The sequence below is a fragment of the Plenodomus lingam genome, assembly GCF_022343315.1.
Source record: "Plenodomus lingam strain CAN1 chromosome Unknown contig_8, whole genome shotgun sequence".
Taxonomy (NCBI): Eukaryota; Fungi; Ascomycota; class Dothideomycetes; order Pleosporales; family Leptosphaeriaceae; genus Plenodomus; species Plenodomus lingam.
Window position 1 is genome coordinate 517378 of NW_027093972.1, and position 27332 is coordinate 544709.

Sequence of the window (27332 nt, forward strand, 5' to 3'; positions counted from 1 at the left end):
CAAACAACACATACACACACATATATACACACATATCTAGCTACACACACACACAACCTCGGGAGCCCACAACAGCATCAGTGCCGTCACGCGAATGCAATTAGCCTGTTGAGCCGTTGTGATCGAGTTGAGCCGGATCTCCCATGGTTTACTCTTCTGTGACACGCTGGTGTACACCCTCTACCGGTGCTGATAGGCCGGTGTCACCGCTCATCTCTTCCCGGCTTCACAGTGAATGGCATGGCACGTGCTGCAATGGCCAAACTGGAGACCCCAGCTTGTCTCTCTCTCTCTCTTTCTCTCTTACTGCCAGCCAGACAGACTGCAGAAAATGGATGGACGAGGCTCTGGGAGTTGAACCCAAGGGAGGACGCCGTGCTTCTCTGCCATGATGAGCCAACATTCAGAAATGGGCTCGGGTGCTGTGCTGTGCTGTGCTGTGCTGCCGTGTCGGGTGCCTGCCGTTCTTTGACGTCGCCCACGCCAACTGTCTGTTTGTCATGGGCCGGGTACGCACCTTCCCCAACCTTCCTCCCCTCCCCTCCCATTCCCAATCGTCTCCTCTCTTCCCTTTCTGCATTTGGCTGCTGCCCTCCTCTCTCCCCAAATAAAGTCCTTTCATCTTCTAACCCGCTGCACACAACAAAATCAACACAATCCTACACTCGTTTACCCATTCTCTTTCCATACTCTCGCTCGCCATTGGCCTGGCCCCTTTGTGTCTTCCCTCACCTTTCAGCTTCCTCAGTCCTTCGACATCACATCACCGCCAGACGTGTTCCCACACACAAATCGTCCCATCATGAAGGTCTTCCAGCTCACGGCCCTCGTGGGAGGCACTGTGACAGCTATCTTGCCTGCTGCAGCTCAGAGTAAGTGGGCCATTCTGTTTCCACCTCGCCTGGCCTTCGTGCCATGGCTTGTCTACACGCTGGCATGGCTCCTTCACCATTGCTGACAGGCTTGGAGAGGTCGAGCGTGCTCTCAGCGACATTGCCACTACCGTCATCCTCACCACGTCAACATACACCGTCACGGAGTGTGCATCGGATGCTGTGAACTGCCCTGCTAGCGCCACGGTGGCTCAGACTTCAACCGTCGTTGTCAGCGTCACAACTACCATCTGCTCGCTCACTTCCACTCCTCCCGGTGCCCTTCCTCCTGGGATTGGATCCTCTGCTCTGACGGCAAGCACAGCACTGCCTACCGTTTCGGCCTCGTTCGACTCCAGCGCCAGCTTCCTGACATCTTCTCCCACGGCTCCAGTCTTGCCACCAGGTTCTGGCATCTCAGTGAGCTTGTTGCTTCCCAGTCCGGATGCGTCCAACACTCCAACTGCCTCAGTCCCCCCGCCGGGTCTTGGGTTCTCACTCAGCTTAATACTCCCAAGTTCGCATGCATCCAAATCGCTAACTGATGCTGTTCCTATCTCTTCCTCCATGGGCATCGCCAGCTCCTTCACTGGCTCTGCTCCCCCACAGACAAGTGCTCTTCCCACTGAGGTCATGGGGACCATGGATTCTGCTACCAATGCACCCCCTACTTCTGGAGCAACCTTTTCCAGCGGATATCAGTCGCCATCCGGCTCAGTTGGTATACCATCTTCTTCGCTAAACACCAACACAGATGCGACGGCCACATCGTTTACAGTGACTTCAGCTGTACTTAGCCAAGCTAGCTCCTCAAGTGGCTATGCTGGCATTCCCTCAGGGAGCTCGGTGCATCTGTCGGGCTCCGACTCTGCCACTCTTTCCATTGCACCAACCCCCTCAAGCTCAGTCTACGCCTCGCCCACGGAGTCAGACTCGCTTATATCTGGTAGCTCTACAGCTTCCACCAACTCCGGCTCAATGCCACCTGATAGTTCAGTCGTTCCTCCGAACACTCAGACCGACGCCATCTCAACGTCCCCTCTAGTCACTTCTTCGGCATCTGGGACAATGGGAGTACCCTCTGGTGATCACCCAAGCTCTTCTGGTAACCCTACTGCGCCTTCGGGCTCTGACTCTGCCCTTCCTACCGTTTCAACAGGACCTGTCTCTTCCACTGCCGCACCCACCGAGGCAGCTTCTACATCCACACCTGGAGGTTCCTCGGGCTATTCTACAGGTACTCGATCAGGTTCCTTGGGGACCATCTCTGGTACATCTTCTCCTGCCATGTCTGCCAGCTCACAATACGCGGTGCCACCTCCGGCCAGGTCTGACGCCTCCGACGTCTATAGCACTACTAGGATTACAAGCTATCTGACGCATACGTTGACGTCGATAATCACCGCGAAGCCGTCCGCCAGTCAGCCAGGCAACAACACCGCGACTGAAACGGATGCTGTTTCTACCGACCGACCTTCCAGCGTTTCGGCTCTTCCATCTGGATCAGGGTAAGTTCAGAGTCTTCTTTAATCATCTGCAAGATCTTCATTAACTCTGCTCGGCAGATACCCACTGCCATCCAATGGCACAAATGGCACCATCGTCGCGCCTACTCCCAGCCCTACCGATATTCCTTTCAACATGGGCCAGGCCATCGGCGTTGGCAAGAGTTCGTTTGCAGCCATTGTTGTTGCTGTCGCGTTCGCCCTCTTTATATAATATAGTTTCAAGTGGTGGAGATGCCATCTGCTACCTGAAATGCTGGTGCCGAACTGCCGTGGCGAGGGTGCATGATGATAGGACGCTCTTACATCATCCATCCCGGTTAGGTCTACAAGAGTAACTCTGCTCGCTTAGTATATTTACACGGTGGTTCATGAGTAGTGGGATGGGTGGTAATCTTTCTAGGGTTGTTCTCTTAGCTAGGCAGGGCTTTTTCTCACATGTACTACCAGATACGAACGGCCGGTAACAGTCTAGCACGTAATATACCACCTTCTAAACGGCCGTTAGACTGTCTTGTCTTGAGATTCTATGTGGTGACTGTGATGTTGTGAGGGTGTTTGAATGGCGTTGGGTTAAGTGAGATTGAGTGGAATTCGTGCATGTGTTTGAAAAAGCTAGTGTGTGCCGAAAGTCGGGAGGATACAGTATGCAGGATGGTCCGGGACGAAGCGCAGGTGTGACAAGAACGAGAGCCAAAAACAGGTCCAAGCGCTACACACACACAGGCGTACTCTACTGGCGTTCTTCTCGCACCTCCCAGTGCCACTCTTGCGTGACCTTAGACGCCTCTTCGCATCCTTCGACCCCCGTCCAGTGTGCGAGTTTCCTTGCATGAATCTGACGTCCAACCATTCTCAGGAGACGGACGGTCGTGTTGTGAGGGAGGGAAGGGGTCCATGGAGAAGGTATAAGCGTCCCGAGGTCAACACAGCATGTCCTTTGTTTCCCAGGCGACTTGTTGCTCATGCCATGCCCATCACCTGGTGTGCAGTTGCATAGAACTAGACTGCCCTGTAATCTTTTCCCCCCCTTTACCAGCATTCGGCCTTGGATTTGGGTGCAATGGAAGCACCTACTATGGCTGCTGCAAAGCATAGCGACCCAGCTCTTGGGAGCGGTGTGATTACGCACTCGAGTATGGAGGAGAGGTCCCTTGATTCGTCATCTCGACGTCGTCTTGCTACAAGCAAGCGTACTGTGCTCTTGCACCCTTTCACCCATCCACCCCTACCATCTGCTCGTCCTTGACCCCATCCACCCCCTCATTTCCCCCACTCCTCCTCGCCAACTCCTCCAACACCCCCCTCACCCTCTCCAACACATCCTCGCCCCCCAACCCCGTACTCGCCCGCGCATTCAACACGCCCACGTCAAAATCGCCATACCCGCCATTGCGCACCCCAGCCTGCGGATCCGTCTCCTCCTTGGACGGCGCCGTGTCGCCGTGTCGCTTGGCGACTGTGAATTTCGGATGGCTGGTGGGGATTACTTTGTAGGCCTCGAGGTCTTCGATTTGGCGTACGAGTTCTTCGCGGATCAGGTTGACGGACATGCCGGTGAAGGTGGCGTATTTGCGGAAGGCTTCGCGGCGGGATTCTAGCGTGTCGGTGGGTTGGGTGTTGGTGTTGTTGTCATTGTTGTTGGTGTTGTGGGTGTCGTGGATGGGGTGGTCGGTCAGTTGGGTCAGGGCGGTTGCAAAGTAGCGAAGCATTTTGGGGAGTTGGTGGTTGATTTCAGACAGGGTGGCTATATGGGCGGCTGCGACTTGGCGGTAGGTTTCTGGCTGGGACGTAGGCTGAGAGGCGTCTTGTTGGGCTGAGGGTTGGGGCGGTGGCGCTGTGGAGGAGGAAGAGGAGGAGGAGGTGGTGGTGGTGGTGGTGGCGGTGTCCATGGGGGAGGGTTGTGTGGGCTCTTCGGTGGACATGGCGGGTGAGAAGAGGAGAGGAAGTCGGGCAATGTCTCTGAGAGTATCGGGCGACGGGTTTTGGATTCTGCGTTGTGGGAGGTGGGACTTGGGAGATGATTTGTAGCAATTGTAGTTTCACTATGGCAATTGCTAATGCGACAATGTGAAGCGGATGTTCCGTTGATGGCTGTGGGTATGTAGTAGGTAGAACCGGTGGACGTGCCTACGCGACAACCTTAACTGCCCGCGCATGTCGAGCCTTTCCGTCTCGGCTTGGCGCGCGCGGGCATTCCAAGGTAGGTAAACCTCACCTCCGTCCTCACTCCGCAAACCGCCCCAGCCCCAGCAACGTCCCCATATGCCACCACAAGACTCCAAATAAACACCTTCCGACTCGCTAGTCAGCCGTGCCTTGCGATTGCGCAAATAGACAGCATCGTGGTCCCTCCTGCTTCGAGCCTTGAATAAGCCTCGCGACTTGCGACACCAGCCTAGGTTCCCGCCTGCCTACTCCAAAGCAAAGCACACGAGACAGCGTAGCAATAGCGCAGCAAGCCCCGTATAGAAGAGAAGGATCACAACAGCAATGTCAGGGCCCCCGCCCGGGCCCGGCCCTGTTAGGGCAATGAGCGTGGGCAATGGGCCTCCCAGTGCTGGCCTCCCCCCGCACAACGGTATGCCTCCACAGCCCAATGGCCCGCCGCCGGGCAGCTCTACAGGGCCGCCGTCGCAGGCGAATCTCAATCAGATTGTACGTATCTATCTCTCTTTACCTTTGTCTTGTTGTTTTGCAAAACGGCACATGTCCATTGGGTGCAGGGGAGATGAAATGCTGGGTTGGTGAAAGCGCCCTGGTTTGGCCTCTTGTCGTTCTTTTACGAACAAACGCCCCTCGTGTCGCGCCGCGTCGTATATACCGCAGCTTCACCTCGCAATGCTTTGCACCATGTTTGTATACCTAGCTCGTCAATCTGCGCCCGCCCTTCTACGTATTTCTCCCACACAATGCTCCCTACTCCGCGCAAATCAATGTACTCAGTTACTCCTCCCTCGGCCCGCGCTGTACCTGGGTCTTGGAGACAGGATACGAATGCGTACAGCGCCAATCAACAAACAAAACACGTTTACCAATCGCCTTTTCCCAAACCGCCTTCACAAGGCGAGACCGTCAATCATGTAGAGCTCACCAATTGTCGCTTTAAATCAGCATCGCCTCAGCATTCTTTAGGCATTAATTTGCTAACAAATCACAAGGTTTTAGAGTATCTCTCCAAGAAGGGCTATGTCCGCACCGAGGCGATGCTCCGCAAGGAGTCGGAACCGCTAGCCAACGGACAGGCGCTCGTGACCCATAGCACCGAAGCGGGCGGCGTAAAGTACACGAAAGCTTTCGAACTCTTGCGGAAATACACAGAGGATAATTTGGATCTCTATCGACCGGAACTACGGAAACTGCTATGGCCCGTCTTCGTGTACTCATTCTTGGATCTGGTGCGCGACTTTTACACCAAGGACGCGGAGACTTTCTTCGCGGCATATCAGCATCTGTTCGAACGCGACCATGACGACGATGTGAAGACGCTGCGCCAGGTACGTCTACAGGCGCATCTCCAGGAGAGTCGGATCGCGAAGTTGTACCTTGAAAACAAGTATCGTATAACTTTGACGACAATGCCCTTCTACAATCTCATCCAGTTCCTCGAGTCGAAGCAATTTGAGGGTGGACAGGCGCTGATGGACGTTATCCGTGACCACTTGAACATTGTCACAGTCGATCGCACAGCAACAGCGGAGAAGAGTATCGCCGCGATCCTCGCTGGTGGCCAAGGCGATGATGACCTGCCAGCAGAAGACGAGGGTATTCCTGGACACAACCCTGGTCATCCTCTCACAACGCGACACGATCCTGATGCTGACGCAGCGCGAATAAGACTGCAACTGGGTCCATACCCGCGAGACGAAGAACTGCTAGAGGATGTGCGAGCTACGTTGCAAGATGAAGATGCGAAAAATGCACCAAGACCTGGACAACCGAGCCTCGTCGATGAATTTGAGCAGCGCATCAAGCGGGAGTCGCCTGAGGATGGTCCCTCGCGGGATACAGTTCCTCTGCCTCCGTCTTTGGCTCGCGACGTGTCCATGGAGGTGCAGAAGATCATTGAGCACCGTGATCGGTACAAGATGGAAGGTAGAACTAGTGGCGTTGGTCCAGCGGTCAGCGTCACCATGTATACCTTCCATAACACCTTCGACAGGTAAGATAATCCAGCGGTAGATTGGGTAAGCTCATACTGACAGCTTTGCTAGCATCAATTGCATCGACTTCTCAGGTGACAACCGACATGTTGCGGCCGGTATGGCTGAATCCTACATTCGTGTATGGTCCATGGACGGTAGCCCACTCACCTCTCCCGACGATGCACCAGATGCACAACAGTCGTCATCTCGCCGTCTCATTGGCCACTCCGGCCCCGTCTACGCCGTCGCTTTCTCCCCAGCAACAGCGAATCCCGATCCCACCGGTCCACCCACCAACTCACAATGTCTCCTATCCTGTTCGGAAGATAAGACCGTCCGACTATGGTCCCTCGACACATTCACCTGTCTTGTTGCCTACCGAGGCCACGACAATCCCATCTGGGATCTCCAATGGGGCCCATATGGCCACTACTTCCTCACAGGCTCCAACGACCGCACAGCCCGTCTCTGGTCCACTGACCACATTGAACCCCTGCGCATCTACGTCGGCCATGACAACGACGTCGACTGCGTTGCCTTCCACCCCAACAACCTCTACGTCTTCACCGGCTCCTGTGATCGCACAGTACGCATGTGGCACATATCCGGTGGCAACTGTCTCCGTCTCTTCACCGGCCACACGGGCAACGTGACAGCCATTTCCTGTTCCCCAGACGGCAAAACCCTGGCCTCCGCCGACGACGCAGGTAACATCATCCTCTGGACTCTGGAAACGGGTCGTCGGCGCAAGCGGATGCGCGGCCACGGCAAAGGCGGCATCTGGTCGCTGTCCTGGAGCGTCGAGTCCAGCGTGCTTGTCTCGGCCGGTGCAGACAAGACGGTGCGTGTATGGGATGTTTTGCAGGAGACGGGGGACAAGGCGGGCGAAGGGCCCGTGGCCAAGGCGGACGGAGCCATGACGACTAAGGGCGCGAGTGGCACGACTGTTACGGGTGGGAAGAAGGCGGTCAAGGAGACGGGGGTGAGTGCGGATCAGATTAGTGCGTTTCCGACCAAGGAGAGTCCGGTGTACAAGGTCATGTTTACGCGGATGAATTTGGTGCTTGCGGGGGGTGCGTATTTGCCGACGAGGACGTGAGGGGTGGAGGAAGATGTGTGGGAAGGGGAAGGGTGCGTGTGTAAGGGACCGGCGTCGGTGGGTGTGATGAGCGACAAAGTTGTCTCGTGGGTGGTGTTCACTTTTAAGATGCGGGTTCAAAGCCGTACAGTGCAGTGCAGTGATGAAGACTGCTCTTCTTAATAGACCACTACGTCACACAATGGCATCATCTAATCCCAACAAACCCACACACTCCATAGCCATCACCACGGTTTCCCCATATCCATCCCATCCATCACCTAAACCCCTCCAACGCCTCCCTCATGACGCCTATATCCCCCGGCGTCGTCCGACAACAACCCCCTATCAGCCTCGCGCCAGCCGCATACCACTCCCTCGTCTTCTCCCCCAACAACCCGCCCTCGGTCCTGCTCCCCTCCCACTCCCTCGCCCGCGCATTCCACAACTCGCCCGAATTCGGATACATGACGGTACCCACACGCGCCATACCCTGCTCCAGCAACACCGTCTTCAGCACCTTGACAGCCGCAAGCCCCACCCCATCCGGCACGCAATTGAAGCCCAGCGCGAGCACCTGCGCCTCGTGCCTGAACAGCGGAACCAGCTCGGCCAGCGGGGTGCCGTCGGCGATGGCGTCGGGCCCGGCCAGCGTAAATGTGAACCAGGCTTTTGTGGTGGGGAATTCGTGGCGCAGCAGGTCGAGCAGCGCAATCGTTTCTTGCTTTGATGGGATCGTTTCGAGGGCGAGGATGTCGGCGCCGGCGGAGACGAGGGCGGCGATGCGGCCGCGGTGGAAGGCTTGCATGGCTGGGATGGGGAGCTCGTAGTCGCCGCGGTATTCGGAGCCGTTGGCGAGGAAGGCGCCGTAGGGGCCTACGCTGCCTGCGACCCAGAGTTGTGGTGGCGGTGTCGAGGTCTCGCCAGCACCCTCCCTCGTCCTCTCAGCAACATACTCGTCCCTCGCCTGCTGCGCCAATCTCACACTCGTCCTCACCACCTCCTTGACCTCGTCTTCGCCCACCGTCCCGGGCCCGAGATGCTGCACGAGCCCTGGCAGCGAGGCCTGGTAGGATGCAGTGATTGCGATTTGCGCGCCTGCGCGGTAGTAGTCCAGGTGGGCTTGTTTGATGAGCGACGGGTTTTTGAGCAGGATGTCGGCGGACCAGAGGGCGCCGCTTATGTCGGCGCCTAGGGTTTCGAGATAGGTTGCTAGGGCGCCGTCGAGGATTATTGGGGTTTGGGCGTGGATGGCTTGTTCGAGGGTGGTTGTGGACATTTTTTTTATTATTTTTTTGGCGGGAGAAGGGGGTGAAGGGGTTGGAGGGTATTTTTCTTCTTTTCTTCTTCTCTTGTTTCGTTCCTTGTCCTTTTCTTACTCTTGTGATTTAAAATAGACAAGTACTGTTATCCTCTAAACTGAAATCAGAGTAACCATTTAGAAACAAAACCTCCCACTGATCCTGCTGACTGTAAAATGTTGCACACAAATTCGGCGAGGGGCCAGAAAAATGATGCAATTCCGATTTGCGGAGAATCGTTCCGAAACCAGCCAAACAAACTGCCACTTCAAAACTGCCGGGAAGAGAGAGAGAAAAAACCCAACTAAAGAAAGCGGACAAGTCAACAACTTGGTTTCTGGATCTTCTTCTAGTGTTGGAGTAAAAGAGCAGATGTTTTCTTGGATGTTGTACTTGAAGGGTTCAAGGTATTGGTCTTAAGAGATGGCCTTGGTCGTTAGGGAAATTCGATGCCATGTCGATTAGGTAGCGACCTCGGGACGGGACGAAGTCTGCTCACGTGCTCACGCGTTCACCCACCCATGCGAGTGTATGACATCTTGTGGATTTATTCCAGTGACTGCATACAGCACCCTATTATTTTCGACATCGACGTAGCACTCCACAGATTCGGAAGCGTCAACACCCAATCACGAGAAGGATTTTGAGACTTTTGCCGTGTAGGTATCTCTACCACTATATTGTGGAAGCTGCCAACGCGTGAAAAGGTTATTCAAAGAGACGCGTCCAAGTCTAGCATTCGAGTATTATTCGTCGTTTCCATTCTCCAATCACTGTACCTCGTACATTTCTTCAGAGAAAAAAAACCCCCACTTCACCACTATGGGATTATACGATGAGTCCGGCCAAGTGTATACGGAGATGGTGGCGGCGGAAGTGCGCTCCATGGTACCAGCCTGGTCACGACACACGCGCGGCGACCAAGTCAATCCCTCAAGGTACAAAGAGCGTTGGAACGGAGCAGCCAGCTTACGAGACATGGCCATGCGCTCGTGCATGTGGCGTATCCACGACATGGATCCCACGGCCTTGCAGTGGCTCGGCTGGCATTACGCCCGTCAAATCTACATCCGGCTTCAGAAGACGTCAGTACAATGTTGACGCTGTGTATTTCGAGACAGACGTGCTGATGTACAGATGGGAAGAGATACACTGTCTTTCAGTGCCTGGAGAGTCTTCCACCGTGCTTTTCCGGAACTCATTGATCGCCACCACGCGTTTCGATACTACGAGAAGGACAGCCCGGTTCAATTGCCGTCCATTGTCGACCGCTTTTCAAGATTAGATGGCTGTGTATTGTCCTTTTTGTGCCTGCAGAATCTTGACCTCAATGTCGACCATCTCTTCAGCCTACTCAAGATATCTAGTCTGGCGGCACTGGTCATTGATCCCTGTCTCAGGGGTAGCAGCGAATCCATAGCCTCCAAGAACATCAGCAACTGGGGACGCGCTGTGCGTGAAACGGGTGCTTTTCAAAAACTCAGGGTTCTGGTCCTGGTGAGTATGCCATCGAACAGTACGGTTACCATGGACGGCACACTGAGCTTTCCCTCGCTCGTTCTGCTTGGGACCCAGGCCCAGGGACCCAGGGCAGGAAAGAAGGTATCCAAAAGTCCAGACAGTCCATGGCTTGCGATAACAGATGACACCTCGTAAGTTGATCTCCCCACTCAAACTCGCATTGCATCCCTCTTCTTTCAAGACAGCCACCGCTAACCAACGTAACACCACCTAGCTGGCACCCCAACCCCAACCCCATCTCCCTCCCCACCCAAACCCCCACCCAAATCTGGACCGACCCAAAAACAACACGCGAATCCCAAATGCAAACCCTCTACAACCTAAGCACCCAACTCGCCACACCCCCATCTCCCGCCCCTCCCGCCACACATGCTCGCATATCCATGTCCTACGGCCACACGGCCCATCCAGCCCAAATCTCCTGGTTCCGTCGCACCCGCCACCAGCAAAGTCCAGGCCTGACGCATAAACGCAGTAGCGATGTGTTGGCGCTGCAGCACAAGACGGGCGAGCCGGATAAGAAGAGGAGGATTCGTGTGGCGAGGAAGGTGGATGTGGGATCTTTTTTGGGGGAGTTGATGTGAGGCTGGGGGGAGTTTGGGGACTGGGATATCTGGCTATGGGAGGCTGGCTTGAAGGGGACTTTTTCTTGGGATTCGCTTCCCGTCGTCAAGTGAAGGCTGTACAAAATCCCTAGCAATTATAGGGAGAATCTAGAAGACGCTTGGTTGAACTGGGCTTGGTGCTTGGATAGACAGAGGGTGTGGTGTTGTCACTGGTTCCCACACTGATATGTTTCGGTGGTTTACGGTATAGTTATCGGGGTTGTGTTGTGTTATGGTTATGTCATGTTGTGCTCCAATGGCGCTGACGTCACGCGCTGTGGCCAGTGCGCATGCTGTGCATATGCGAATTCTTCAGTTATAGAATTTGCCTCCGAGGTCAAAGATAAATGTACAGCGGACTGCGAATCAATGGGATGTGGTGTGAAAAGCGATGCTGTTGCCATCCCAACGCCCAGATGGGGAAAAAGGGCCGGGATGAGCCAATGACACGACAGCTTCATCCTCAAAAGACATATGTAGTATGCAAGCAAACATTTCTTTTCATTAAAACCATCAAGCCATATCCGTCCTCAGTCTATAAAGTCCAGCACGCTACACTCTCTCACGCTGGTGGAGGGTTGCTAGCTTGAGAAGATGCTTTTTTTCCGCCCGAGGTGAACACATCGTTATTTGAGTTCCCCAAAAAGAAACGCTTCACATCTTCTTGTTGGCCTCGCCCTGGAGCTCGTTCGCCTTGGCCTTGGCCTCGCCCTTGAGTTCTGCTGCCTTTCCCTTTGCGGCTCCTGCCATCTCGTTGGCCTGGCCCTTGGCCTCGCCCTTGGTCTCGGGGATGGCTTCCTTGACGGCGCCAGCGACTTCCTCTGTTGTTTACTTGTCAGTTGGTTCGCTCGGGCATGGGCGGTGGCAACGGACGGTAGGATGCTGTCATGTTCTCTGCTGCAAACATGATATATGAAGCATCAGGTGGTGCTGTGCAATGCTGGTGCAAGCAAGGAATTTTTGACTTACCGCCCTTCTCAATGCCTTTTACGGCTGCACCTGAGATTGTCCTGTCGACGGCCTTTGCAGCATCCTTGATCGTTTCTACGGGGCTTTTGCGTGCGACTGGAGTGGTGCTAAACAGGCGGGCCTGGCGGGCGATTTGTTGACGGAACATGTTGGTGCTTTTGTGTGGTGTGGTGTGGTGTGAAGTGGTGTGAAGTGGGTGAAGTGGGTGAAGTGGTGTGAAGTGGGTGAAGTGGTGTGAAGTGGGTGAAGTGGTGTGAAGTGGGTGAAGTGGTGTGAAGTGGGTGAAGTGGGAGTGAGACTGGTTTGGGGTGCGTAGTATGAGAAAGTTGGAAGGAGGTTTCTTGAAGACGAGGTTTAGTTGGAGCTGCAGAAATGAAGCTTTAAGGCACGAGCAGTTGTGCTACCAATGCGAAGTCACAAGTGTGATGACGTCGCTATGACCAGCCATCACCACTCGATGCTAGCGCACGCCAAAGCTAAACCATCTCGATGTCTTCGATCCACCTTTTTACTACTTTCTTCTGACTCTGCTCATGCGTTAGGAGTATATGAGAGCTAGGTGATTGATGTCATGCATGTGTGTCTGTGAATATCTTCATTACGATTACTGACAACTATGTATCGTGTAGGCTCATGGATTCTAGGGCTCTAGATTAGACCCTTCTGCCACCATGCACACCTTGCATTGGCATTGCTGTCGCGTACTTCGTCAATGCCACTAATGTTCAGCTTGAGTACGCCGGCGTCTTCTCCGTACATGTTGAACTGAGTGACACCATCAGCCTCAGGCACACCACCCTCTGCAAAGCTTGCGATAAATTCCTGCAACGCAATGGCAACCGTGCGATTGACAACACCTAATGGTGGTGAAAGTGCTCCACCATCATAGAACGTGTAAGCAACATCGAGGCCATGGAACGCCGGTGGGACAGCGAATAGGTATGAGTACGTCTCGTTTTTGAATGCGGTCGACAGGTAGTTGGTATTGCAGGTAAAGACACCCTCGGACCCAACTAGGGTGGCCCTCTCATATTGGTTGGTGTATGGGTAAGTTCCGTCGAAAACGGGTGGGTACAAGGTGTTGACGATGTAATCAAGAGATTCCTGAGGAGCAAACGGATAGACAAATCTAAGCTGAGCAAGAAGAGTCTCATCAGATTGCACTGTCGGAGGCGTAAAGTATACGCCTTCTGCAGCATTGTGTCCAACCATGATCCGTAGGCTCTTGTCAAATTTACCTTGGGCAAGAAGCCTGCTCGGAAGTTGAGGCGCAAAGAGACCATCAACTACAGGTCCGTATACATATAGACCCCATGTAGGGTCGTAAGCAACCTGCCGCGCGTTGGCCGTGATGAGCTCCTCAGATGGGAGTGCGCGAAGCTCGGCAAGGGATGTGGTGTTTGTCAACTCCAAAAGCCTCTGATAGGTATCTTCCTGTTGAACAGCTGACTGAACAGCAGCCCACCCAGGTGATTGTGGCACAGCTTGCTGGAACGGTACCGGGCCTTTCTCTCCACCATAGGCCGTAATTTGATGCATGATGCTTCCACCGCCAGCACTCTCGCCGACAACGGTCACGCGGTTCTTGTCTCCTCCAAAAAGGTGGATGTGCTTCTGAATCCACTCCAGAGCGAATCGTTGATCGTACAGTCCAAGGTTGCTGACACCACCTTCAGCGTTAAATGTAGGACCAGAAGTAAAGCCAAAGGCACCAAGTCTGTAGTTCAACGCAACGTAGATGATGTCGCCGTTTGAGGAGTTTCCAGAAGCGGCAATCAACCCTGCAGGATTCTCATTCTTATTCCCATTAGTGTAGCCACCGCCGTAGATCCACACTAAGACAGGAGCTCCGTAGCCTTTACCAACATTACTGAAAACATCTTCCGGCACGTAAACATCCAAGAACAGGCAATCCTCGGATTCGCGGGGGTCACGGGGTGGGATAGGGCTACTTGAGTTGGCTCGAGGAGGTACGTAAGTGACGTTTGATGGAGGAAGACCGAGTAACACGTTCCCCAGAAATTGGGCCGCTGGCGCGTTCCATGCGGGAGAGGCCTGAGGGCAGATCCTGGTACAATGGTCAGATAGTTCATGTTTGTATGAAATATGGCGCACATACCTTGAAACACCACCCGTGTTCACGGCTGACCGGTTTTCAGCGGGCGGCTGAGGGGGGGCAAATCTGAATTCGCCAACCGGAGGCGCCGCATATCGAATGTTACTAAAGTCTGTAGGAAAGAGATTAAGGTCAGTCTTTGTGCCACAGGCGCTTCAGCTGCATCAGCTTACTGTAGAAGTTGCCAGTGTTCTGTCATCAAAAGTCAGCTACAAGATCCACATGTTCTTCGAAAAGGGAATACCAACATTGAAACTGGAAGCTCTATATATTTCGTATCCAAGATCCACTTCCGGCAAAGATAGGCTCTGCGCAGAAGAAGCTCCTACAAGAGCCGCCACCGCAAGAGATTTCAACATCTTGAAGCGATTAGGGCTGGTCAGGCAGACCGGGCGATGGTATTTATAAGCTTCTTCTCGACCTTGGACTGGGGTGGACAACAAGCCTAGTGATCGACGCCAAAAGGAATTCACGAGAAGACAAAACCACTGTCCATCCGCCGGGTTCGGGGGACATGTTTAATATGCAAATCCCCAAGGCTCCAATGTCCCTGGTCAAAATGGCGTCTTGACAGAGCCTAGACATGGCCCCAACGTGGCCAGCCTTGTCAGTCAAATAATCGCTCCAGGCCTATACCAATCGCGCAGGTACGGTAGTCCGAACAAGGGCATTGGCAATGTACAAGGTCCTGTCTTGGACCTATCATTTGCGTCATTGCGGCTTGCTGCCAACGCCCTTGGTGGCCTCGGCCACTAGAGTATTACCTACCTACACTGGTCCAATTCGTCCGCGCAACTCTGCAGGCGGACGACGTGCAAACAACATCAACGTTGTTGAATTCGTGAGAAGCTGTGTCAGCTGCAGGTCGGCCCGATCACATGAAGTTGATTGCAAGCTGTGTGCTTCCACCAAAGTTACTATGGTAGGTATTCAAGCAGCAGCTGGACGTCACATCATGGGAGAGGACTGGAATTCCTAGATTAGGTCTGCACAACTACAAGAACTCGAGAACTACAAGCTCACACAGCTGTCACCATCTGATACGGCGCGCGCCGTACGTGGCTGATGTGTACCGCTGCTTGGGGGGAAGGGCATTTTTTTAACCCCCGGTTCGACAGGCCGTTCCATGCCGAGTTGATCACAGCACAAAGAATATGGTTGGTCACTCCGATTCTGACGGCCAACGGAACGGTTCGGCTACGGTTGGTGCGAAATGGTGGTGTTTCCCCGCCATCTCAAATGTACTTAGTACATACAATATTGAAAGAGGTCAACTTAACAGAGCGAGATGCCGAGGTAAGTTCGCGCGGGAACAGTCTTCCGATCGATTGCGTACACCGTACACTAGGTAACTGACTGGGTAACGTTGCGGACTACACTTCTACAAGCGGCTGGCAGACGCCCTAGGTATATAGTACGCGTCGTGGGAAATGACGTTTGATTTCATGTCGTTGTCCAGGACATTGTCACACAGTAACGACCACGACCGCCTTTGCACCGACTATTCACCCTTCTTTTGCGCAAACAATCGCCCGATTAGAAACAGTGTGGTGGCATGTCATATGACCATAGGTTTAGCGTCGGGCGACTTGGGCTTTACTCCGAGTGGTTAGAATATCCCTGTAGGTTCAAGTCTACGTCACAGCAGCAAATTTTTATAGTTATATAAACTAGCCTATAGTTAAGTATAAATTAGGGTAATTTAAGCAAGTAAACGCAGTTTTTATTACTATCTTTTTTAAATATATTCTAAACCTATTCTTAATAATATATAGGTGTTCCTAAATACTATACTAAAGTTTAGTATAGTAGTACTAGATAATATATCTAAACTAGATAGTAATATTAGAGATAAATTTAGGCAACTATATAAAGTGCTAGAGGAGGATAGTAGTAGTAGTATTAAGGAAGTAAGTAAAAGTAAATAGAATAAGTTTAGAATAGGTTAGTAACACGTTATAGGGGCATAATATATACCTTACTTATAGTAATAGTTAAGGACTACTACTTATACTAGTAATTATTAAGTATATAGCTATTCTCCTAGTATACCCTTAATTATATAGCTAAGGGTATAGGTATATAATACTAGTTTAGTAATATAAAGATAGCTCTTACCTAATAAGAGAAGAGGTGCTTATATAGGCTATATAGGTAACACGTTAAGAACATGTTCTTAAATTATTCTAATTCTAGTAGGTATAATACTCCTACTAGTCTATCTATCTTAATAGGCCTATAACTTTACTATTCTTTAATAGCTAGCTAGCAAGCTAGTATAAATACTAATACTCTAGGGTAAAAGCGTGTAAGTATCTTAAGAACATGTTATAAATATATTCTTATTATATTATTAATAATATATTATATAATTAGATCTAAACCTTAAAAAGTATAGTACCTAAGAAAATTCTATAAAGAGAACTATAAATAAGAAGCTATTATTATAGCCTTATTAAGCGCTTCTCTTTAAGGATTTATAAGGACTACTAGGTGTCTTATTATCCTATAATAAGGACTATAGTAAATTAAGTAGGGAGCGAAACTTAAATATATTTAAAACGTGTTAATAATAAGTTAGTAAATTATAGAATAGGCTTAACTATATATTAGCTATTAGAACTATAGCCTAATATCTACTACTAGGAAAAAATATTATTTTAGTTAGGTACTACTAGAGGTAGACTCTATATATCTATAACGTCTTCTAACTAGGGAGATATTAAATCTTTCTAGTAGTCCTACTTTATATTCTATAGTTAAGCTATAGTTAAGCTAGATAAAGAAGTATAGTAGGTATATTATAACCTATTCCTAATATATTCCTAATATATTCTAGGCGTTAATTATCTATAAGGGCAAGGATCTCTATTTAAAATCCTATATAAAGTTACCTTCTAAGTAATTATACTAATAGATATAGTAGTAATACCTTTTTTTACTATTATTTCTTTTAGTATATATATATATACCTCCTCCTCCCTTAATACTATCTAATAGTAATATTAAGGAAGTAGTAAAGGTATTATAGCCTATACTTACTCTATAGCTTATATAATATAAGTTATTTGTAACCTATTATAAATATGTTCCTAACTTATTATAGCCTAGTTCCTAAACTTAACCTAGCTCTAAACCTATCTTTAACTTAAAGGTTTCTATTCTATTAAAGAAATATATATTAGCTTTGTAAATAAAGATAAAATCTTATATATTATAAAGTATAAAAAGCTTCTATAGTTCCTATTTAAGAGTAGCCTTAGAGGAGTACACTATAAGTAGAGGATAAAGTATTAGGATCCTAAAACTATACGTGGTATAAGAGAACAGGTTTAGAATATATTACTAACACGTTACTACAGGCGTATATATAGCAAATCTTTATATTAAGCTTAGGTAACTTAATTATTTACCTTTTTAAAGAGTAGGTATTAATTCTATTAGATTAAGACATGTTCTAGATAGATATATTATATAAGAGGTTATATAGGGTATAGGTAGAGATTCTAATAGTAATCTTCTACCTACAGGAAAAGAAGTGTACGTATTAAGAATAGGTTTATAACATGTTTCTAACATATTATAGTTATTATACTTAGCTAAATTATTATAGATAAGGATATAACTAAGATATATTAAGTTGCTATTACTAACTTCTTTTAGAAGTGTAAAGCACTTATAAAAAGATAAGTATTATAGAGGTATATTTACTTATAGGGATTCTATAGGACTACTATTAATATATATAATAAGTAGATAATAGGCAAGTTTTATAGCGCACTATAATATATTTATAATATATTTCTAACTTGTTTCTAGGACTTAGGCGCTATCTCTAGTTAATTAATCCCTACAAGCGTAACTAGCGCTAGCAACTTTAATCTTGTATAAGATTTTATTAAGTATATCTATAAAGAAGTATTTATAAAGTATATAAAAGAGAGCTAGATAATACTACCTCTTTATATCTAAGTGAATTACTATAGGTATTAATAGTAGAGGAATACTTTTAGCTTGCTAACCTCCTCTTATATAAGTAAACATATTCTAAACCTATTCTAAACATGTTCCTAACTTGTTCTTATATAATTAGAATATAAACCCTCTAAAGATACCTAAAACTAGGTAATCTATAAGAAAAACCTAGTAATTACTACTAAGATTATATAATACTATAGTAAAATATTAAAAGAGGTATAGGAAAAACTAGAATCTTATTTAAATATAGCTAAGCAAGCAGGCTAGAAAGGATATAAAACTAGTAAGCATGTAAGTATTCTTAAGGCTACTTAGAAGTAAGTTTATAACCTATTCTTAACCTATTAGAATTATATAAGTAATATTATATAGTGTATACTAAATAGATCTATAGGATATAAAAGAGTTTAAAGCCTAGAGTAAGTTTAGAATACACTATAACTATAGAACTCCTAATAGGCTTAAGCAAAGGTACCTTAAAAAGCTTTAGAGGGGAGAAAGTAAGTCTTACACTAGTATTATATATATTTACTAATTAAAACGTGTTTAGAATATATTTAGAATATATCCTATAATAATAATAACACTCTAGATAATAATAAAGCAAGTCTTGCTATATCTAACTTAACTAGATATATCTTAGTCCTAATAAGAAATAAAAGAGCACGCTTAAAAGCCTAAAGCTAGAGGGCAAGTAGTAGAGCAGTATTAGAAAGAAGTTTACTAGCCCCTTTTCTATCTTCTCTACTACTAGGCTCTTCTCCTCTACTAATAGTAACCTAAAGGTATGCTTTGCAAAATATATTTATAACACGTTCCTAACTTATTATTAGTCTATAACTATAAACTTTATAATAAAAGGCTCTTCTTAGTAATTAGGCTCTAAAGGAGAGAAAAGAAAAGCTAGAGGTAGATAAAGAAGAACTTATATAGAAAAAGGCACTATTTAAATTATAAAAGGTATAGTTTAAACTTAAGAAAGAGATAGCTACTTTTTATATAAGGTAGGGTTAGTCTATAAATATAGTAACTAGTTCCTAACTAGTTCTTAATATATTCTAGTCTATTATATAAGTATATATAAGTAGATAAATATATATTCTTTCTTCTTCTCTTTCTTCTTCTTTCTTCTTACACTCTATAAGAACTTTTTATATTTAAGAGTTTAATACTATTTTACTATCTATCTTTCCTAATATTATTAGATATAACTAGTTAATATAGTCTATAAAGATCTTTTAAAGTTAGTATATAATAGAACACGTTAGGAATATATTATAAATTTATTCTAATACTAAGTAGGATTTATACTAGTAATATATTAAGCTTAAGTTACTTCTATCTAATACTAGGGCATTCTCTCCTATAATATCCTACCTAAATAATAGGTGTATAGTATTTCCTAGCAAGCTTTTCTACTAGGCTATTTAGGCTAGATTAGGGGTATAGGAACTTTATAGAGTATATATACATGCAAGTTAGAATATATTTATAATATATTAATAACTATTTTAGTGTTACTTCTCTAATAGAGGTAATCTTATCTACTACCTTAAGAGGTATTATCCTAAGGTTTAAATAGCCCTAGTAAACTATAGTAGAACTATAATATAAGGTATTATAGAAGTAAGGATCTTCTATAGGAGCTTAATAGTAAATACTTAAGAACGTGTTTTAAATATATTAATAATACATTCTCTACTAGTAGAGTAGACTACACTAAGTGCCTCCTCTAAGGTTTAAGAACCCTTTAAGATAGCTAGTCTATAATAAGAAGTAGTAGCTAGAGTAGAGGCTAAAGAGGAAGTAGAGAGTAAAGAAGAGAAGCAAATAGTTGCTCCCCTTTACACTATAAATAATATTTAGCAAAAGTAGTAAAAAGGAGATATAAGTCTAGTCTCTTAAAATATATTTAGAATATATTAATAATATATTATAGCTAGATACTTATAAATACTAGATTCTTCTTTAATCTAAGGGACTACTAGAGCTTTATAATACCTATAAAAGTTAAAAGAAAAAGTTATATACTATTAAAGGACCCTATAAAAGTAAATAGTACTTTACTTTTAGTAGATAGAAAAAAAAAGAGAAGAGTAGAGAGTTTATTTTAGTAATTACTACTACCCCTTTAGGTTATATACTATTATATATTATTTATTAGAACTTATTCTTAATATATTCTTAATATGTTCCTACTTGTTACTATTATTATCTCTCTCCCCCTCTCTAGTATCTTCTCTATCCTCCCTATCCTCCCTAGGCTCTATAAAAGCATACTGCAAGTAGAACTAGGTAGTATTCTAGCAGGAATTAGTAAGGTCTACACTAGTATTAAAGTAATAGTCTTAAAATATATTAGGAATAGGTTAATAATATATTATAAATAACTTACTATAGCTAGGATAATTATAAGCGTAGATAGTATAAGGAACCTAATAACCTTAAATCCTTAGTAGGGTAGATATAGTAATAAAGTTAAGCTATAACAAGTTAGTAACGTGTTTTTAACAGGTTCTTATAGGCTATACTTTATTACTATTATAGCTACTATAAGTCTTCTTCTAAATTATATTTAAGAGGGTATTAGTATTTATAGGGGGGCCTATAGTAGCTACTAGCTAGGCTTAGAGAACTTCTATAAAATATATTAGTAATAAGTTTTAAATATATTCTAAATAACTTATAGTAAGGAGTATTCTAGTAATTATATATAACCTTTATATAGAAGTCTATATATATTAGTATAATAAGTTAAGAATAGGTTAATAATATATTTACTCTTTACCTTATAGACCTCTATTATAGAGGGCTAGCTAGTCTTCTTAACCCTACTAACCTTATAGTAGGCTATATTAAGCCTATAATCTTTTTTAGTATAGGTATATAGAGTGCCCCTAGTACCTAGAATAGCCTAAGAATATTAGAACCTATTTAGAATATATTTAGAACCTATTCTTACTCTATATAAGGTGCCCTTATTATTAATCTTAGTATAGTAGTAGCGCTCTTTACTCTTTATTTTAACTACCCTATTAGGGCTAACTATAGGCTATACCTTAATATTATCTAGGATATAGCTAAGAGTAAGGTACTATTAATAGTGCTTCTATAACCTATTAAGAACACGTTCTAAACACGTTTTAATCTACTTATATAGGATAAGAGGGATATATTAGTAATAGGTATAGTAGTAGTAGCTTATAGTATTACTAGTATAGAATATATTTAGAATAGGTTTAGAACGCGTTATAAAATCTTATAGCATAATATTTAGTTAACCTTGCTTAGCTAGCTAGTAGAGCTTGGCATAGCCTAACCCTATACTGAATACAAGTTCACGCAGCGCTAATTCTATGGTCATATAAACTGCGCCCTCAGAAACAGTCGTGCATGCTGAACACATGTTGGGGCCGTTGTACTCCACTTTTTCCGCTGCTCGGAGGCTTTGGATGGCCTCATTCGGGCCGCGTTGGTCGTTCATGAAATCGAAGGGTAGCGTAGGTAGACTGCTAATTTGGTGGATTACTTGGCGTTGGGGAAGAGAGGCACAAGAGCAGATTGCAAGAATGACAAATTTTGATGTTAGACGACGAAGAGCGTGAAGTTTTTTTTTGAAGGACTATCAGTACCTATACGAGTAGCACGTCGCTCAACCTCCACTGTAGTGAACCATTGTCATTTTTATCCCCGATTCAATGTGCTTTCGGGCCTGTGCGGACTATTTCAACGTCCCTTAATCGGCAGTCATACATTTTACACCGGCACACATGTAGTACGGTGATATTACCATGGCATTGGAAGTAAAAGACCGATTCTCCTGCGGGGCGTTGACGCTACTTTGGAAATACCAAGCAGGGCCATCACTCGGATACACCGACTTTGAAGTCTCAAAAGCATGCTTACGCTGCCTAGGGTACTAGGTACAGTAGGTAGAAGCAGTAGCTGTCCAAAGGCCTGTAAAAATGCGCATGCTGTACAGTAAGCCCAACATATATGGCCCTTTACTAATTCCACACTAGCTACGTGATACCAGAACACCAGTACTATTTATCCGTCACATCCGCAAAGACTCCAGAAACGCAAGAAACAGGTCCTGACATTTTCCAGCCCTGGTGACATAAATCTCGTGACCGCCTCCCTCCACAAACTCCAACCTACTCCCCTCCACCATCTCCGCCAACTTCTCCATATCTTGCACAGTAACAGCCACACTCTCCGTCGGTGCCAAGATCAACGTGGGCACATGTATCTGCTGGAGAAAAGGCCGAGCATCGAGGTGCGACAGGAATTCGGCATACTGTGCCAGTCCTTCACCGCTGCTTATCGCAATCTGTGACAAGTACCATGGCAAATAAGACGGATCGGAGATGGGGATAGTGCCGGGAATCCGCGACAAGGCTTCCGCCCATGCCCGTGAACCTAGCTCTCTACAAGCAGTAGGCCAATCTTGCTTGTCGAAGGCGAAGAGCTTCAATGCTGCAGGTGGGAGATATGTCGGCGATGAACATACAGTCAAACTGTGAATTCTGTCTGGGTGTTTGGCTGCGAATATCTCGCCCAACATGCCGCTCGTTGATTCTCCAAGGAAATGCACCTTTTGCACACCAAGTTGATCCAGGGTATCGACGATTTCTCCCAGGATTGTATCCACGTCGTACTTGTAGCTGTCCTTTTGTTCGGGGGACGCGCATGACGAGCGACCATGTCCTCTGAGATCTCGTCGAATCACCCGGTATCGCCGTGCCAGGACAGGAACCCAATGATACCAAAACGCGGCATGTCGACCAAAGCCGTGTTGGATGAGTATCGTCTCTGAAGGCTTCCAGGGATCGGTGAAGTCGTCTAAGACATAGTGTGAGCGTTGTCCGTTTGCGTGTACAACGTAGGTATGGCCTTCGCTATCGCGCGTCAAGGGCATGACCATTTGACAGCTGAATAGGATGTGTAATATGGATGAGGACAGAATCCAACCTAAGAGCTACTGTTACATTTCGAATTCGTTGTTGTTGAATGATTGGTAGATCTCATCACGGGAAGTGAAGTTGTACATTGTGTTGGAGATCAGTGTGGGGCATGTCCATCTTATGCGGGGAAGACGTGAGGGGCCTCACTTTACCCCAGCCCCAACTACAATCGCGGATCCATACGGACGATTTTTTAACTAGCGTACCTGTGATGTTGGACTTGACAAAATAGAAGTAATCCAGATGACCGGTGAAATCATTCGTCGCTGTGTATCAGAATATTCCCTTGCATGAGTTAACAAGTAAGCATCACAACGACAAGATGGCGATCCTGACCACTCTGCAAGACCTCATTCCAGGAAACTTATTATCAAAAATTACAATACTGCTCTCCATTCCCATCTTCCTCATCTTGACGATATACTTCATCATTGTCCCCAACAGTCTCAAGGTATACCACATTCAGACACTGTCCCAGTCCCAAGCCACCATCGCTAACAACTGCACCTTAGGACTCACGTCGCCGCAAACTCCCACCCGGACCAAAAGGCCTCCCCTTCGTCGGCAATCTCCTCGAATTTGCAAACACGGAAACCCAGCGTGACAAGGTCATCGCCTGGCACAAGCAATTCGGTGACATCTTCTACACCAAACTAGGCGGCACAGACTACATATGGCTTTCTTCGCCCACGGCCGTAAAAGACCTCATGGACAAGCGATCCTCTATATATTCGTCCCGTGCGCCTTCCCCGCTCGCCCAGGACGTTGCCAGCGCGGGTCGACGACAGTTATTCATGCCGTATGGACCACGTTGGCGCAGTATTCGCAAGCACAGCCACGCGCTGTTGAATCTCACGGCAAGTGTCAAGTATCAGCCTGTTCAGGATTTCGAGAGCAAAGTCTTGCTGAAGGAGTTGTTGGAGAGCCCGGAAGAGTTTCTGTCGATTAATCGGAGGTATTCGGCCAGTGTCATCATGTTGGTTACGTATGGCTATCGGATTCCAAGTTGGGATGATCCCCTCATCCAGCGAATCTACAGTGTACTGGCCAGATTCACAGAGATGACGTACGTACAAGCTCTCCTCCCCATGTCTCGTCCAATTCCCGTACTGTTTGATCCAAGATGTTGCAACAATAGTATAAAAGTCATAGACCATTCCTAACACAAGACCCCAGAGCACCCGGCGCCTTCGCCATAGAATCCTTTCCCTCACTGACATGGCTCCCTCAACGCCTCCTCGGCAACTGGCGCCGCTACGGCGAAGAAATCTTCACCAAAGACAGCGCCGTCTACCTCGACCTATGGAACAAGCTGAAGCGTGAAACCGACGCCGGCACAGCACGCGACTGCTTCACAAAAACCTTCTACCTCAACGACCCTGCCAAGTCAGGCATCGACGACCTAGCAGCCGCCTACACCTGCGGCGGCCTCATCGAAGCCGGGTCTGAAACTACGGGCACCACGCTGAACAACTTCATGCTGTGCATGGTGTTGTTCCCCGAGGCGCAGCGGCAAGCGCAGGAGGAGCTGGATAGAGTGGTGGGCAGCGAGCGGCTGCCACGCTGGGAAGACGAGGAGAACCTACCCTATGTCCGCGGCCTGATCAAGGAAGTCCTACGGTGGCGACCGGTGAATAAAATGGGCATGCAGCACGCGACTAGCGACGATGACTGGTACGAAGGGTACTTCATCCCCAAGGGTGCAGTCGTCGTGTTGAATTGGTGGGCAATTCACTACGATGAGAAGAATTGGGAGGATCCGAAGGCGTTTAAGCCGGAGCGGTATATGGGGCATTCGGCGTCGGCGGCACATTATATGAATACTGCGGATGCCCGGGAGCGGGATCACTTCTCGTATGGAGCGGGGAGGCGAGCGTGTCCTGGTGTTCATGTGGCGGAGCGCTCATTGTTTATTAATGTGTCGAGGGTGCTGTGGGGGTTCAATATCAGGAAGAAGGTGGGCAAGGATGGGAAGGAGGTCGAGGTTACGGATAAGATGATGCCGGGGTTCTTCAGTGTGCCGGAGCCGTTTGAGTGCGACGTTAGGCCGCGGTCGGCGAAGCACAAAGAGATTATGATGAAGGAGGGCAAGGAGGCGGAAAACAATTGGGAGGACATGCTGTAATATGAGCTTGTATATGCACACGTTGTCATTTTTGAAGGTGCAAAAATTCGAAAATTTTCTTGAGTATCAGATTGGTTCTAATGAATTATTTCCATGATATAACATACCATGACAATCAAGAAGGGAGTAGCCAATCGAGTCACCACCAACTATCCACTTTCACAACTATGATTCTCTAGTAACCCAACTTCTATCAATACCCCTCTCTCTTCGGCGGCTCCGCGTACCCAACGTCCCAAATCTTGTCACTCTCCTCCCCAATCCACTTCTGACTCTCATTCACCCAATCATGCTGCTTCCTAAAATAAATCTCGTCCTGCGACAACTCGACCACCTGGCCGCTCAACGAGTCATCCGCCAAGAACGCATCAATCGCCTTGTTCACTGTCGACAGTGGCGTGATGTGTTCTTTTGGCCAACGCTTGAGGACCTCGGGCGGGCAGAGATTTGTGGGAATGAAGGCGGGACAGATGGCGTTGACGGTGATGCCTTCTTTGACGAAGATGGGGCCTGAGGATCGACAGAGCCCGATTACGCCGTATTTGGAGGTTGTGTATTGGGGGCATTGTGACATGTGGCTGGCAAGAATCAGTGTCCAATCTCGCACCCTCTTATACAGTCCCGAACACAAACAAAAAGCAAGAAAAGAGATAGAGGGAGACATACTATAATCCAGCCGCACTACTCGTCGCCACAAATTTCCCCTTACCACTCCCCGGCCCCTCACTTCGTCTAACATAATACTTGAACAGCCAGAGGCCCTGCACCACAGCCTCAAGATTCACCTCCAACGTCTTTGTATTCAGCTTCTTTAACAACCCCTCCTCATCCAATTCTTCCCTCTCCCTCGCCTCGAAGATATTCTGCCTATCATCAATCCCTGCATTCGCGTGGCAGAAATCAAGTCGGTTGCCGCCCCATTCGTATGCGCGCTTGAACATTTGCGCCTGCGATTTGTACGAAGACACGTCGGTTTGGATGAAGAGGGCGTTGGGACCCAGGGACGCGGCCACGCGTTCGCCGCTTGTCGGGTTCATGTCTGCGATAACGACTTTGTAGCCGCGCTCATTGTGGAGGTGGATTGCTACGGCTTCTCCTATACCGGAGCCAGCTCCTGTTACTATTGCTACAGGCTTGGACATTGAATTGATGTCTGTGGGCTAAAGGGGCTATGTTCACGATGTGTTTAGAGTTGTGGGGGAAGTGATGAAAGTGGATGATGTATTAGTGGGGTGAAAAGAGTAGTATTTGTTGCATCTAAAGGGAGGGACGAGGAGTGAACCGTTCCGCCTCTCTACGCGGAACCAACAATCCGAGACCGGCCGTGAATACATGCCGTTTCGCTACCTAAGCCGTGTACGTGAGTTCGCGCGTGGTTGGGGAGGAGAAAGGAGGACCCCACATGCCGGGAGTTGTGGAGAGAGCTTAGCTTACCCCGCAGTGACGCTATGCTGTTTTGAGCGTGCGGGGTGAGAGGCGTGGGTAAGCAAGCCATGTAGGGTATCCTGTATGTACCAATCGTCGGATTGATATCGAGGACATCTTGATGTATAATAATGTTTCTTGCAATGATTGGGCTACATCTGTGTCCATGATTACTCAGATTATTGATCAGCGCAAGTGACAGTAGAACCGCTCAGAATAGGTCTTTCCGTCACTGTGTCCCATGCATCATCATTTCCACAGGATCACCAGAGCTGGCCATGTTGAAGCCAGCCATTGCTCGTATACAAACCTAATAAGCTCAATAGTACTGAGTATCTGCAGAAGAACCAGAGCTAGATGACAGACGGGAAAGGTCAGAAGTCAATCATGCTGTACATGAAAGCTGACAATTTGCCCAGTCAATCACGTGTAAGCACTACACATCTCATCTCATTGTTGTCAACACCATGGGATCAATAGGGTTTATTTGTTTTGGGACATGGCGAGAGACATTTGATTCTTACTTTCTCGACTTGGTTGATCGACGCATCTGTTACCCAACACTGACCCGACGCAGAACAATTGGTTGCGTAGCTTCTCATAGACTTATCCATGACCGCATCGTCTGTATGATTCGCAAACGTCCTGGGCTCTAATATTGGACCAAAATGCCATCCGGGGCCATCAAAACCTCTTTCTGCTTAGATTTTCTCATATTGTGGAAA

The 27332-nt window shown here is 47.5% G+C and overlaps 11 protein-coding genes across 11 annotated transcripts; 4 read left to right on the forward strand and 7 right to left on the reverse strand.

The window, feature by feature from the left end:
* Positions 1 to 203: 203 nt before the first annotated feature.
* IAQ61_010207 (uncharacterized protein) lies at positions 204 to 548 on the reverse strand (the record flags this gene model as incomplete). The annotated part of the gene is made up of 1 exon (XM_066098699.1): positions 204 to 548. The coding sequence occupies one exon, from the start codon at positions 546 to 548 to the stop codon at positions 204 to 206; it is 345 nt and encodes a 114-aa protein (XP_065951244.1).
* Positions 549 to 802: 254 nt separating this feature from the next.
* Positions 803 to 2384, forward strand: IAQ61_010208 (uncharacterized protein; the record flags this gene model as incomplete). The annotated part of the gene is made up of 2 exons (XM_003841534.2): positions 803 to 872; positions 970 to 2384. 2 exons carry the CDS (start codon positions 803 to 805, stop codon positions 2382 to 2384), a joined length of 1485 nt encoding a protein of 494 aa, XP_003841582.2.
* Positions 2385 to 3591: 1207 nt separating this feature from the next.
* On the reverse strand, positions 3592 to 4302 carry IAQ61_010209 (uncharacterized protein; the record flags this gene model as incomplete). The annotated part of the gene is made up of 1 exon (XM_003841535.1): positions 3592 to 4302. The coding sequence occupies one exon, from the start codon at positions 4300 to 4302 to the stop codon at positions 3592 to 3594; it is 711 nt and encodes a 236-aa protein (XP_003841583.1).
* A 568-nt stretch (positions 4303 to 4870) lies between these two features.
* On the forward strand, positions 4871 to 7621 carry IAQ61_010210 (uncharacterized protein; the record flags this gene model as incomplete). Its single annotated transcript, XM_066098700.1, has 3 exons — positions 4871 to 5035; positions 5539 to 6539; positions 6592 to 7621. 3 exons carry the CDS (start codon positions 4871 to 4873, stop codon positions 7619 to 7621), a joined length of 2196 nt encoding a protein of 731 aa, XP_065951245.1.
* A 256-nt stretch (positions 7622 to 7877) lies between these two features.
* On the reverse strand, positions 7878 to 8879 carry IAQ61_010211 (uncharacterized protein; the record flags this gene model as incomplete). The annotated part of the gene is made up of 1 exon (XM_003841537.1): positions 7878 to 8879. The coding sequence occupies one exon, from the start codon at positions 8877 to 8879 to the stop codon at positions 7878 to 7880; it is 1002 nt and encodes a 333-aa protein (XP_003841585.1).
* An 844-nt stretch (positions 8880 to 9723) lies between these two features.
* On the forward strand, positions 9724 to 10557 carry IAQ61_010212 (uncharacterized protein; the record flags this gene model as incomplete). The annotated part of the gene is made up of 2 exons (XM_066098701.1): positions 9724 to 9986; positions 10047 to 10557. 2 exons carry the CDS (start codon positions 9724 to 9726, stop codon positions 10555 to 10557), a joined length of 774 nt encoding a protein of 257 aa, XP_065951246.1.
* Positions 10558 to 11681: 1124 nt separating this feature from the next.
* On the reverse strand, positions 11682 to 12144 carry IAQ61_010213 (uncharacterized protein; the record flags this gene model as incomplete). Its single annotated transcript, XM_003841539.1, has 2 exons — positions 11682 to 11848; positions 11997 to 12144. The coding sequence occupies 2 exons, from the start codon at positions 12142 to 12144 to the stop codon at positions 11682 to 11684; spliced, it is 315 nt and encodes a 104-aa protein (XP_003841587.1).
* Positions 12145 to 12557: 413 nt separating this feature from the next.
* On the reverse strand, positions 12558 to 14588 carry IAQ61_010214 (uncharacterized protein). Its single transcript, XM_003841540.2, has 4 exons — positions 14361 to 14588; positions 14286 to 14304; positions 14116 to 14224; positions 12558 to 14064 (listed from the first exon to the last, which is right to left on the reverse strand). The coding sequence occupies exons 1-4, from the start codon at positions 14469 to 14471 to the stop codon at positions 12645 to 12647; spliced, it is 1659 nt and encodes a 552-aa protein (XP_003841588.1). The 5' UTR covers positions 14472 to 14588; the 3' UTR covers positions 12558 to 12644.
* A 7559-nt stretch (positions 14589 to 22147) lies between these two features.
* Positions 22148 to 23017, reverse strand: IAQ61_010215 (uncharacterized protein; the record flags this gene model as incomplete). The annotated part of the gene is made up of 1 exon (XM_003841541.2): positions 22148 to 23017. One exon carries the CDS (start codon positions 23015 to 23017, stop codon positions 22148 to 22150), a length of 870 nt encoding a protein of 289 aa, XP_003841589.2.
* A 362-nt stretch (positions 23018 to 23379) lies between these two features.
* IAQ61_010216 (uncharacterized protein) lies at positions 23380 to 25182 on the forward strand (the record flags this gene model as incomplete). The annotated part of the gene is made up of 3 exons (XM_066098702.1): positions 23380 to 23508; positions 23570 to 24127; positions 24196 to 25182. The coding sequence occupies 3 exons, from the start codon at positions 23380 to 23382 to the stop codon at positions 25180 to 25182; spliced, it is 1674 nt and encodes a 557-aa protein (XP_065951247.1).
* A 193-nt stretch (positions 25183 to 25375) lies between these two features.
* Positions 25376 to 26324, reverse strand: IAQ61_010217 (uncharacterized protein; the record flags this gene model as incomplete). Its single annotated transcript, XM_003841543.2, has 2 exons — positions 25376 to 25760; positions 25849 to 26324. 2 exons carry the CDS (start codon positions 26322 to 26324, stop codon positions 25376 to 25378), a joined length of 861 nt encoding a protein of 286 aa, XP_003841591.2.
* Positions 26325 to 27332: the final 1008 nt, after the last annotated feature.

What these genes read in the sequence shown, in the direction of transcription:
- IAQ61_010214 (XM_003841540.2), bottom strand. Translation starts at nt 14,471, where the DNA reads ATGTTGAAATCTCTTGCGGTGGCGGCTCTTGTAGGAGCTTCTTCTGCG. An exon ending in AACACGGGTGGTGTTTCAAG is followed by an intron (nt 14,065 to 14,115) that starts GTATGTGCGCCA and finishes CCATTGTACCAG; the next exon opens with GATCTGCCCTCAGGCCTCTC.